The sequence below is a fragment of the Protopterus annectens genome, chromosome 15.part0 (genome assembly GCF_019279795.1).
Source record: "Protopterus annectens isolate FY-2018-M chromosome 15.part0, PAN1.0, whole genome shotgun sequence".
NCBI lineage: Eukaryota > Metazoa > Chordata > Ceratodontiformes > Protopteridae > Protopterus > Protopterus annectens.
This window is the reverse complement of record NC_056749.1, coordinates 676208112-676222407: the sequence shown is the minus strand read 5'-3', so window position 1 is coordinate 676222407 and position 14296 is coordinate 676208112. Positions and strand designations below refer to the sequence as shown.

At 39.8% G+C, this 14296-nt stretch overlaps 1 protein-coding gene across 1 annotated transcript in view; it reads right to left on the bottom strand.

Moving 5' to 3' along the window:
* The window catches only part of MCF2 (MCF.2 cell line derived transforming sequence), a 1891050-nt gene that overhangs the window by 940161 nt on the left and 936593 nt on the right, over positions 1-14296 (bottom strand). The window contains exon 6 of the mRNA XM_044057533.1: positions 9282-9398. Within this exon, the coding sequence (XP_043913468.1) occupies positions 9282-9398 (117 nt within the window). The remainder of the gene's footprint in view (positions 1-9281; positions 9399-14296) is intronic.

Sequence of the window (14296 nt, the reverse complement as noted above, 5' to 3'; positions counted from 1 at the left end):
ATCAGGTTACTCAACCTGGGTGCCCAAATCCCTTGCTACTGATTGTGTACTTTGATCGTTCTCATGAATTCTAACCTGCAGAGGGTGGAATAAAAAGGGGGGTCCTGAGCCATTATACTTCCTATGAAGAACATGTAGACAAACTAAAGTAACTGTCTCCCAATGACTTAATCCTTGACTTGCCACAAAATGCCAGAAAATCACAAAGGAACAGGGAGGGAACCCACAACCTGAACAAACACACACCTGGATCTAAGTAACATGGACCCTCCAAATGAAGATCGCCAACAGAAGAGAGGCATCATCCGCTGCATCTAAATGGAATCCATGACCTTGTGCAGACCACATGTAACAATGGACCAATAATACAAGGCGACACTCAGGTTGCTCTGTAAAACTCTATATCTGAGTGGCATAATACAAGCTGGGCAAAATGCATCATATAATGAGCAGTGCAAGCAGCACTGCTAAACAATTAACCAATGGACCACATTTCTGCCTAGCAACAATCCTGCTTTTGTGCCCTCAATCAAAAGGAAACTCAGCCCAGAAGGAAACCCTAGAACGGCCATCCCAGTAAAAAGACTGTGCCAGAGAACTTTAGCAATAAATCCGGTCAGCCAGGAAGCATGCTAGTGCTTAAATCTACATAGCATATATTACCATAAGCTAATGGACAGAGATATAAAATTAATGTCAGCAGTTCAGGGAACTTAAGTAGATACAGTGTATTGCCCTATCCATCCAATCATCCATAACCCCTTTGCCCATTTTTCACACAGGGTAAGGCTGTCCCTTCCACAGTGACAGTCATCTAGAGCCAGAGTTTACACTGCTTGGTGGCTAGCCCTGCCACAGACAACATATCCCCTATATTAAGGGCAAAATAAATTCCTAACAGCTTTACTTCAAAACAGACATACAGCATAACTGTCAAGACTTAACTTAAAACTATTAAATAACCCGTAATTCCCCAGTAACAAGTATCCCCATACAATTTGAAGGGTGAAAGTGAGTGTTTGTCACTTGTCAACTTCAAACCGGAAAAAAAACAAAAAAAACCCCAACAGCTTAGAAGAGTAGTAATGTAAGAAGGCACCCCCAAAAATGAGTATCCCTGCGGAATAACTATTGTTGTGAATAATCATTATTTTCCTTGGGAAATGTGATAGTTGAGAGATATAACATGCCTTCTTCTGACTGTGAGCTCCCACACATGTGCAGCAACGCCCATCCACAACCAGTCTCCGAACCCGTGAAAACCAATGGCTGCATCAGTGGAGGAAAATTCTCACAAATGGACACAACAGACTGCCCCTACCAGCGAAACCCAAAACCCCATTGAAACTGAATTAACAGTAAACCGGCATTAGAAATGGCAGAGGAATAGTCTTTACCAGTAACAGCCCATGTTATTAAAGCAGGGATTTGTCATTCAAAAGAATGTTATAGGTAAGGCACAATATGTGCTACGCCGCACCTGTGATGCCTCACTAAGACTGCAGACTTCATCATTTAGTGAGTTTCCCCTCCGAGCCATCACGCGTTTGTCAGAAGACTACAAATCTTACAAGGAACAGCACTCATCTGAGCCCAGCAGCCAGTCATGTTATACAATATTTTTCTTACCCCTGTAATGATTCAACAAAAGAAAGGGCTATGCAGTAGCATGAACGTCTGAGGGGTACGAAGTCTGAGCTTATGCAAATGTCTTTCATAATAAGCTGCTAGAAAACCACCGTGTTATGAACCTGGTCCAACCACCCAAAACAAAAGGTATTCACAAAACAGAAAGCTTGACAACTAGATAATGATCCAGAAAACCACCACTTTATAGAACAGATGTAATCATGAAGCAGAACACTGAGCATTCTGTAAGATCCTTACAGCCTCCCAAGTAAACGGCATGCAGGCTATGTTACACTCGAAAGCTGTTGCAACAGCACACCTGCTCCGGGAGCACAGATTAATGAGAAAACTCACAGCCCGGGAAAAGCCACTCACAGGTGCAATGACTCACCCTCACAGTCTACCTCCTGCAGAGTACCCCCAATGCTACCTTGAAGAGAGCCCTCCCAATCCTCTACAATAAAATGCAAAGAGCTGTTCCCCATGCACAAGGCCCAATGAACAGACACCATTCCACAAAATTCCTATCAAAACTGCTACCGTCTGTCCTTAATTACCTCAGAAAATCATCCCGTGTCTACCGCCGGCTTTCTTTTTCTTTTTTGTGTTACACTGTATGCTTATTATTCATCTAAATATGGACCTCCCCCCAAACAAATGCCCCTACCAATGTCAATTACTACTCCTCTTTCCAATACTCAACCTCTCCCCCACACACCACACTCTTTAATCTTCAAATGATGGAAAAAAATTATATAAACCATGAGCTACTGACTAACCTACCACCCACCATTTATCCAAGGCCTACCTGCTCTCCAGAAATACCTACATGTCGTCTGGGACATGATCTTGCCATAGCAAGTTCACACCAAAAATGTGACTCCTACTCTAGTTACACTTGCCTAAAACCCCTTTAAGCCCCTCCCTACCCTTACCTCATTTTCTATTAATCATCTCTCATTCTTATTTAACCCTATCTTCCCCTTATCCTCCTAATTTCTAATACTTTATTTATCTAGCCCCACTTGAAGATGTCCCTGGACATATCAGTCTGTTCCAAACTTCATTTATAGAAGTCAATCATCTTTTGTTCATACTTTGGCATCATCATAGTGAACATCAATCACCGAAAAAAGTAATGCCAATTGCTAGGGTTTGCTGTCCTCAGTACTTGCTGCTATCCACCATGACAGGATATGGCTCTAACCCATCTCATTTTCCCTCGTTTCATTCCCCAGTCCTTGTTCTTTGTCCAAACCTCATCAGCACTTTCCCACACTCTGTATTTCTGTGTTTATCTACTGTCCTCCTGACATTTTGTGCTTTTTCTGAACCTGTCTGCCTGAGTTTGTGTTTTGTGTGTGCCTGTCTGCCTCTACTACCTTACTTTCTCACTCTGTCCCATCCACAGCCTTCCCTCACAACTTTCCATGCCTACCTTCACTTTCTATTTATGAAAATAGGACTTTTTCCCTGGAAAAAAAAATTATCCTGCCTTCACAACCACTTTTTTTACCCCATAGTTACCTCTGTATGTTTTCCAGTGTTTGCTCTTCTGACTTTCGTAGCTTCCTGTCTATCCCATTTCCTTCCCATTAATTTGATGAACAGAGTTGTCAGTTTATATACATATCCATTACGGTCTATAAAATGTCTACTATGCTGCCTTTCCTGTGCCAGACGAGCATGTGATATAGCTCTGCATTTTTACATTACACTTGTGAGTGTCCATGGACTCTGCTCTGCAGGCATGCATTTGTTGTGGTGTGCATCACAGTGGTCACAAACCCTGCTGCAGCACTGCTCCAGCCATAGGGCAGTCTCAGTCTGCTTCTCCCAATAGTACTATTGTTCTCTTTGATCACATGGTTCTTTTTGCCTGTGCTATTTATCCCATGTCTAATACCTGCCTGTGCAATCGCTTGTGCTGTGACCTTCCTTGATAATTAGTGCCGCACTTGTTTATAAATACCAGCCAAACTTTGCAGTCTGACTTGAGTCAAGCCACAGTGTAAGCTAATTAAGCCTCTAGGATATCAGTCCGCAGGTATCCTGCACAAATAGTTAAATATTTATAAATGTTTCCATCTGCTTAAGACCAAAATACATAAAAAAAAAAATAAAACATGAAAATCAAGACAAAAATTTCACGGCATTTTAATTTAGTACCATTTGCAACTAAAGAAACCAGAAGCAGTCAAGCAGCAAATAACATTTTATGTTTTGATATAAATCAGAACTCCTCTCCTCTCTTTTATGCTACAAGTAAAGTCATCAACCTATACACTCTTCTTGCTCTGTTTTTGGAGTTGTTTCAGACTGTTCCTGTTCAACATTCTATCCAAGAAAATAATTCTTAATATTTTACATTTTATTATACACAAGTCAGTTAAAAGGAAGATGAAAATAAATATTTTCAAGACACTTCAGTTGGCTATACTTTTCTTATTCAGAAGATACAAGAAGCAATCCAGCTGTTGGAAGGAATAAATGTTCTCGTATAAATCTATGTTATTTGTTTGACTCCACTCCTACATGAAATGTTAATTTCTCCAAAGCTGGGTAACTCTGGACTTACAATATTTTAGTACTGGAGGTGAGGATACCATGTGATTGTCCTTGTGAACGTGTTACTGTTAATAATCTCCGTCATGTGTTCACTATTATATGTGTAACAGAATTTGCCACATTTATTTTTCCTTATACCACAGCTCCTATATTACTGCTGTGTGTCAGTATGTTGAAGTGCCAAGGATACTGAAGAATCAAAGAAGCTGCATATTAATTTACTCTGTTAAGTTACTACAGGCAGTTCACACTTGCAACGCAGTATAAGACAGATGTTACATTTTTATGTTGTTGCAGACAGAGGTTATCATTTCAGTTTTTTGTTACCTAAGATGTTCAATGTCATTATTTTTCTATTTCGGTCAAGAATTTCTGACCAGTGTATACGTTTCCTTTTTCTTTGCACTTTATTTTTCACCAGATGTATTCAGATATTCTTTTAAGCCTTTGCCCTCTCACTTAATTACGAATGATTACTTTGCCACCTTTAAACATTATCATTTCTTCCTTATAAGAACATTAACATTGAATTTACTTCTGTGAACATGTGGAAACCCACAGGTACGATTGCCAATGCTAAGCTGGCTAACCATGTGTGAATGCCACTGTTAGTGTTAATTTTACCATTTTTAATAATTAAGCATTTTTGTTACAGTATTTAACATTATGCACTAAATCCTACTGTACTAAATCCTATATTTTTACTATGGCTATTTATTTCTGTGTCCAGTGATTGTCACACTACTAGATTTTTACCGATGCTCACTTTATGCCTCTGCGATGCCTGGCAGTAATTGCTGATCATATATTTTTATTTACTTACTTTATTTATTTATTTAACATTTGTTGACCGGTAAAGTCTGACTAGGGCAAAGCCTATTTTCAGTGGAGGACCGGGGAGAAATACTCCAGATGCATGTCTTTCGAATGTGGAAGGAAACTATAACACCTGGATGAAACACACACAAACACAGGGAGTACATGCGGACTTCGCACAGAAGGCACCCCACCCGAGAATCGAACCGAAGAACCTCTTGCTGTGAGGTGACAATGTTAACTAATGCACCACTGCTGTCTTTACTGAGGATGCTTTTGGAACTTTTTTCTTCTTGATTATATTATCTTACGTCATAGTCAGCAGTTTGTTCCTGTATTAACTTTGACATGGAGGTTACTGGAGTGGCTTATATTACCCAACTCTTTATATGAGATGGTTGTTGGAGACTGAGTGTAACTGGTATACTGCAGTCTTCTTCAATAGCCATTATAAGTGGGAATCTAAACTTATTTGACATTGTATTGCCTTTCTACAGGGGGTCTTCAGCCATGACCCATAACATAATTATTAAACTCACGCTTTCTTAGATATTTTTCAGTATATTTATTGGACCCTGGTTATTATAAAACTCAGATGCTAACTGGCATATCTAATTTCTAAACTTGTTATGAGCAGCAAAAGATCCAGAGCCCTTCTCAAAGTTTTTGTTTGATTATATTGTGAAATTGCATTTCTGAGTCCAGCTTGTGTCTTGTCTTATTATCACAAAGCATTTTTGCAAAACATGAACAACTAGCTGTACATAACAAAACTAGAAATTATGTAATCGACATACCTATAACGCTGAACAGTAAAATTAACAGTAATCAACAAACATTATGGCTAAATGCATCAGTAGGAAAATAAAACACATTGACAATTAATAGAATAATTAAAAGGTTGGCTAAAACATAGCATTGTCCCACAAAAACATGCACAAGGCTATTACTGTGAAGCATTTGTATTCTCATGGTTTATTTGTATTTAATAGGACAAGATATTACACAGGACATTTTCCTGTTACTGTCCCTTTTTCTTTCACTTAAATGTAATTTTGATGTTGTTTGACTTTGTTGTGGACATTTTAAAGAGTCATAAGGGTGGAAGCCACAGATGGACTGACATGGTGAGAAGGTCTACTTTTTCAGGTCAAGTAGCCACTAGGGTTATTCTGAATGTTATGGCCTTCTTCATAATAGTGGGTGTTGGATTGTAATCTATGAGGATCTATTAAAGATGTTTTTCATTCTAAGAATACATGCCACACAAAAGGGAAGAATGAGAAATGGAAAACAAGGTTCATAGGGAGGTACTAGGCTATCAGCCCAAGGGCCTACGCAAGCCTAGCCAGCAAGGTTCCATAGCTTACGCCACCCAAGAAAGTTATTTTCCTGTGCCACTGTCGAGCAGAGACACAGAAGTGATCCCCGGGGTGTATTTCCTATTTCCCATCCGCTCATCAAGATTTTTCTTGAAAAGTGCTAATGAAGAACTTTGCTTGACATAGATGGGTAGCTTGTTCCAGAGTATAGGAAGTTTCTGGGACAGGAATCTATCCGTCCAGCATGTCCTGTTTATTGTGGTGACAAGGTTTAGGTCCCTAGAGTGTGTAGCTCGGAGGGATTGGGATTTCTTTAGGTGTAGCATGTCCAACAGTTCTGGGTTTGACATAGCTTTATATGTTAGGCAGAGATCACCTCGGAGTAGGCGATATGCTACGGATAAAGCTGGAGTTTTTTGAGGCGGTCAGTGTAGGGCATTAAGTTTGAGGCCAGTAATCCTCTTTGTGAGGTACTTCTGTGGCCTTTCCAGCTACTGCAGATGTCTTGTGAGGTACATTCCAAAAGGGGTGTTGTACTCTATAATGGGTCTAATGAGTGTCGAGTAGAGGGGAACAATGACTTCTTTTTTCCTGGATGAGAACCCTTTTATGATGAGGTGTGCCACGTAGAAGGACTTCCTGACTACTGTGGCAATGTGACTATCAAAGGAGAGACTACTGTCCACCTGGGACCCAAAGTCTCTTGTCACGCATTCGGTATTAAGTAGATTGCTGCCTATGTGGTAGTTCATGGGTACAGAGTTTTTACCAAAGGGGATGACACTGCACTTTTTGGCATTGAGCTTGAAACCATGGCTCTAACACCAGGTATCTGTCTCAGTGAGGCCCTTCTGTAGGATGTCCACATCATTTGGGGACTTGACTATAGCTCCTAGTTTGCAATCATCTGCGAACTTCGTTAGCCAGAGGCCATCTGTGTTAGCCTGTACTTCAGAGAAGTAGATACCAAACAGGAGAAGTCCCAAGACGGAACCCTGCGGTACTCCACTTGTCACTGCTTTGAGGTCAGATTTGGAGTCTGCAACTTTTACAGTGTGGGTTCTGTCAGTGAGCCAGTTGGCAACCCATCATGTGACATAGGGATTTATACCTAGTTTAGTGAGTTTAGCTATAATTCCAGAATGGGGGATGGTGTTGAAAGCCTTGCGAGGTCAAGACAGGCTGTGTGAACCACCTTACCCTCATCTACGGCTTTGGTGACTGCCTCAAAGAAGTCGATCAGGTTCAGGAGGCATGATCTGCCTTTCACAAACCCGAACTGGGTGGGATCCAGAATTTGGAGGTTACCAATGTCTTTGTTTATGAATTCCATGATGACACATTCCATGGCCTTGCAGACCAGGGTCGTCAGGCTAATAGGTTGACAGCAAGAACAAGTTTCTATTTGCATTTACATTTTTTTTTCATTTTATTAACAATACTGCATTAGAACTTTGTATCTACTAACAGCATCTGTATGGCTACATACTTAAGACTAACCCCAAATAGTTTTTAAACCTCACATTAACAGTGTTTGCAGCTAAAGATAAAAATGTGCATGGTATGTATTTAGATTCTCTAAATCAAAAAAAACAGAACAATTTGTGTGGGGTGTGTATCAGCCTTGTAACACCAAAACTGGTGTATTGCAGCATTTGATAACCAAAATCAAAACATAACATTGTTATAAAAAGATTATCTTACCATCAATGTTTAAACAGTTTGGATTTAAAGGAAGTTGAGGAAAGATCTTACCAATATTTTAAAGTCTTGTCGATCAAAATTGTCTTTGAATTATAACATCATCTTCTTTCGGCTGTTCCCATTAGGGGTCGCCACAGTGGATCATCCGTTTCCATTTCTTCCTGTCCTCTGCATCATGCTCTTTCACACCAACCACCTGCATGTCCTCTCTCACCACATCCATAAACCTCATCTTAGGCCTTCCTCTTTTCCTCTTACCTGGCAGCTCCATCCTTAGCATCCTTTTCCCAATATACCCAGCATCCCTCCTCAGCACATGTCAAAACCAACGCAATCCCACCTCTCTTGCTTTGTCCCCAAACTGTCCAACCTGAGCTGACCCTCTAATATACTGATTCCTAATCTTGTCCATCCTAGTCACACCCAGTGCAAATCTTAACATCGTTAACTCAGCCAATCCAGAGTCACACCCAGTGCAAATCTTAACATCTTTAACTCAGCCACATCCAGCTCTGACTCCTGCCTTTTCGACAATGCTACCGTTTCCAACCCATATAACATAGCTGGTCTCACTACCCTCTTGTAGACCTTCCCTTTCACTCTTATTGGTACCCGTCTGTCACAAATCACTCCTGACACTCTTCTCCACCCATTCCACCCTGCCTGTACTCTCTTCACAAATCATAATGACTAAAGAAAAATATGAAAAAAAGGACATGGAACTAAAACATTGCACGAACAAGTGCAAGAAATCATGAGATGCCTTTCTATGTGTAACTGGAATCAATTGTTCATAGACTTCAGAAGCACTACGAATGAAAATTCTTTTAAGCAGAGAAAAACTTTATTTGTGATCTATTGCACTCTTTCTCATTTTATGTCCTTCCCAGATTCTGAAGTTCAAAAAACCCTTTTTGATAAGCTGTAAAACAGTTTTATTTCCAAAGGAGTTTTATGAAATAAAATAAAGTAAATAAATACATAATATAAAGCAGCTACACCACCTGCTGACCATTTTATGTATGCTCTGTTGGCCTTCATCATGACGTATATTTTTAGGATAATGCTGCAAGGGTTTGGTCAGTGCAGCTCATCTTTCTAAATTAAGGTCTCCTGACTCTGTCTGAAGTAGACACAAGTACAAGCATGTGTTTTTGGCCATAGTTTTAGTAAGACAACAATCTGAGTAGACATCACTTGATTGATTCATATCATACTAGAATAAGAAGTTAGGTCACTTACTGTTCGGAAAATAATCCAGTCACTATGACAATATTCCAGGGTGCCTCCAAATTCAGTTGTCAGCTGATTTTCATCAATATATTTCAGTAATTCGGCAACAGAGCTAAGCATAACAACCTGTAAACAGGAAACAAAGAATTACAATTTTAAAACGACAAGCAGGAAAACACCATAGAAAACTATAGAGATACTCATGGATATATAGAGATACCTATAGAGATACCAAGACGGTGACTGCATGAAATCAGGAGTTAAAATGACATTTTTTACAAAGTTTTAAGCAGTTAAGCATTTTTGTACTGCTTCTAATTATGGTGCCTACATTACCCTTACACCTATTTAATGGTAGACTTAAAGAGCTCCAGTTAAACTTTAGGGTTTTGGTAACAGTTTATCGATGCAATGCTTCATTTACACTGAGTTTACTTACCCATGCTTTGCACACACACTATTGATATCTGATTGTTTGTGCTTCAATAAAGCTCCATCCAGGCTAGATAAGTACTCCACATTGCTGAATTGCATTCCTTTTTGTTATTTCAAAGTGCTGGTATTATATTTCTGCATTAGTTACTAAGTTTCTTCACTTCTTCATACTTTAAATTGCTGTTGTATTGCAATGTATTAACCAACTCATTTCTGCAAATTTGCATTTGATTCAAAGTGCTTGCTTGCTTGCATTTTGCTTTTTGTAATTGCAGGAGTTCTTGCACTTTGGGCTCCATTTTAGTGATGTTACAGACAGAAAAGTTAGGTCTGCGTTCTAGTGGCAGTAGAGAGTACCCTGGTCAGCAACACCCTATACAGACACAGGCACTTGGAATCCAATTTTCTCTATAAAAAACAACCTTGGATACTTCCTGAGTATGTGGTTGTGCAACAAGCACCTGGTTTGCATGTAGAGGATCACTGCACAATAGAAAATACTAAAACTAAAGTTTTTATCCAAGAAGTGCTGAAGCAAACCTGCTGTAAACCCCTATATAACCCTGCTACTGTGGTGTGTGCACAAAAGAGTAATTGTTACAACAGTCTTGTTTTAAACATAGTAGTTTCACTTAGATAGGAGCAAGCAGACCTATTCTGTGCCCTCCTTGGTACAATTCCCCTTATAATCCACAGAGTAAACATCTGGAACCATGAATAAGCATGTTCCTCCTGCCTGTGCAGCCAGCTTGGTGGAAATGGGCATCTTAGGATCATAGGAAGTTACTTGGATAATCACCCTAGGGCCCTTACAAGCCTAGCCAAGTTCTACCCTTATTTCCAAACAATGCATCTTCAAACAATGTAACAACTGTCTCATATTTACTGAAAACCACCTAATCCTTAAAACAATCAGATAACATGTGTAAGAGATGTAATTAATTATATGTTGTCACTGGAGACCAGGCTGTCACTTAAAGCCACTAAAATTACCAAACAGGTTGTCAGGAACATGCAACACCACATTCCACCCACCACTCACATTAAAGACCATGCACATAGACTCACACACACTCAGGCTATTAAAAGTAATCTACCCAAACAGCAAAGGCCTCTTAGACACAGCTATAACAATTGAAAACTTCAACAACCTCAGAAACATTGTAACAAAGTAGCGTCTTCCATGACACACAAAGCTTCAAAAATGGTTGAACTCAGACATAGGAGAAAAGCTATATAAACTGGGAATAAACCTCTATGCCACCTGCTGGACTGCCAACTGGCTCACAGATGAGATACAGGAGATCAAAATAGGGGAAGGTACTTCCTCAAAGGACCAGTCACCAGTGGAGTCCCCCAAGGTTCTGTGTTGAGACCTCTTCTTTCTGGCATCCATTTCTTATAAGTAAAAGTGGCATAGTGGTTAAGGGGTTTACCTTATGGATACAAGGTGCAGAGTTTGATTCTCATATGGAGTAATTAGCCAAGCTTCAAATGGCCTATAAGGGCAGTTAGCCTAGTGCTAATCTATGAACCTAAATTTCAATACCAAAAGGCATTGGCTGACTAAATGACTTCAAGGTAGGAACAGTCATTGAATCCACAAATCACTTTGCCACCCTGCAGAATGGTTTGTCTTAAATAAATAACTGGTGCCAAACTAAATGCCAAAAGCTGCATTATCATATCTGTTGGGTAGTCATGTACCATAAAAAACTACCAGATTGACATTACATCCTGAAGAGTTGACCCAGTTCTTCAGTATTTAAAAACCTATGAGGACAGTGACCTAACTTTTGACTAATGTGTCTGTTGTCATAAAATAATTTTTTTATATTGCATAGCTATAAACAAAGGGATTGTGTCTAGGGCTAGGGATGTCATAGTCCTCCTTTACTCAGCCCTCATCAAGACAGTCATTGATTATAATGGCCCCTTTGGCATGTATCTACCAGACACACACAACTAGAACACCAAGAGAAATACCTTACTGAAAGGATACAAAGAGGCTAAACAATATGTCATGCAAGGACTGACCTGTCATGACATAGCCCTGTCACTACGCCTGGTATCCTACAGCCTGCTTACAGGTGACCTGTGCCTGGCATACAAGGTATCCTCTGACCCAAGTCAAACAGTACCAGAAATACTCAGTCTAGGGATCCAAATCTCTTCAGCAACATCAATAACATGGTTTGACGATGAAAGTACATCTTGTAGAATATACCACTGCTCTGGAACAGACTCCCCATCTATGTTAACAAACGTTTCCTTTTGCCCTTGTGAAGCCAGTGGTAATGCCAGGCTGAATGAATCCATTCTGGCAATGTCAGGCAGAATCCAGCAATGTATTATTTTGCTTTCTTTCTTTCTTTCTTTTCTTTTTCTTCTTTCCTGTTTTGTCTAGTTACAGTATGTGCTCCTGTAGCAACAAGGAGCCACTTTGTCTGGATATCAAAAGACAGGGGAAATGTGCTGATCCTCTAGACATCATGGCACCTTCTGCTGATATAACAAACAAGGATAAAAAGAGCAGCAGAATGCAATGGCTAAAAGAACCAAAACACACACATGGGATTTAATACATGGGAAAACCGAAGACTGTAAGAGAGCTGGTTTGTGGCATATTTCATTAGCAAAAAATGATGTTGTGGACACAGAGACTAAGTAATGCATATACTCTATGCCTCTATGACAGAGCAGTTGAAAATATGTTGACAAAGGTGCTTTGCTTCTCTTTTCTTGTCTGTAGAGCCATCTGTGAATACTGCCTATTTTTAGGGACACTATTCTTGTAATAAGCTACCCAAGGAATTACATATCTGGAGTTTAGCTTTTTCTGTATGCATCCTCTCTATGCTTATTGCCTTTTCCTTTAATTTTCCTTGTGTGACAGTATATATATATATATGGTTCTACCTGACATAATCGAAACCACACAACACCGACAACCACATCACCGACACCACATATTCGACACAGTCCATAACACAAAACCACACAACTAGCAACGAAATATAACCAACGGTACACACAAAACCACAAACAAAACAAAACAAAAACAAAACACATCACACACACAACACACACACACACAAACACAACCAAAATCCTTACCACAACACACTTCCTAACCCTCTAAACCCTAACCTATCCCACACCCTACTACCTCCCACCTAACCTACCCCCCTCAAACCTAACTCGCCTCACCTAACCCCCCCCTAACTTAACCCCACTCAACTCCTTAACCCCTATAACTCAACTAACCCACCCCTCGCTCCAACCTAACCCTCTAACAACCCAAACCCTTCTATCCCCTAACCAACCCCAACTCTAACCCTACCCCTATCCCCCCCCAAACCCGGCCAACACCACTACCACCACCTATCCCCAGCGTCCTTTCCCACCGAACGTCATCACACAGCCTTTGTGTATGTCCCACCCGTCTGGTGTTGTCATCCCGATGTTGTCCTGCCCGTCGGTTCGCGTCGGTCCGCTTCGCCGCGTCTTTCTGGGCTCGATCTTCTTCGATCTTCTTCGCCTTCTGCAACGTGATCTTTCGCTCCGTCTTCTAAGTCAGGTAGAACCATATATATATATATATATATATATATATATATATATATATATATATATATATATATATATATAAATTGCACTATTTCCTTTATTATTTAAGTAAAATGCATTCATTTTCCTGTAAGCTCTTGTGGCTGGCATTTCTTTTATTATAAATGTATTCATGCACTGTTACTTGTCTGGAAAAAGGATAATTATTACTTACACTATTGGGCAGCACACTGTAAGGCATGATGCTGCTTAGGCTGAAAGCCAGTGAAAGAGCACTGAATTTGTGTATTTCATACTGACTATTTGTGTGTGTGTGTGTGTGTGTGTTTCAATAGCTAGATGTATAGACAAAGACTGTGATACAATGGGGTCTTGGAATTTGCCCTTTCCCTACTGATGTGTAATCCTAGAGTTGGTGTATATAATTAGTAGGGTGTATGGGGGATGCCAAGGGTGTTAGCTCCTCAAATGAAATGATGTTTTTTTTTTTTTTTTTTTTAATTTTTTGGTTCAGTCTAAAAAAATCAATCTTTTTCGGTTCACTCTTTTTAACATTCTGTTTCATAGGACAATTGTGTGTATTTAAAACCACTATAAACAGAAAACTTGTATATTTTATTTTTCATTTAATCTGGTGTACTTAAATAAAAGCCCTGATTAGTTTGTTTTCCTTGAAGGAGTAATTTAGGAGTTATACAATGTGAAATGTTCATCATTTCTTTATGATAAATCTCTCTAAGTGTTCCTTCTTTTTGCTAAATATTCATGTTACTCTGCTTCATCCATTTTATTCCTGCTCCTTTACTCATTTCATTGAATGATGCTCTGCATAACCTAATTCAGGGTTGTATGGAAGCCTGAGTCTCTCCAGGCACTCTTATGATACAAGGCAATGAAACTACTCCTGAATATGTTGTTAATCCATTGAAGGATGTGTGGGCAGCTACACACATACACACGCATACGTACACACTCACAAGCACATACGCGCGTGCGCACAAACACACACACACACACAC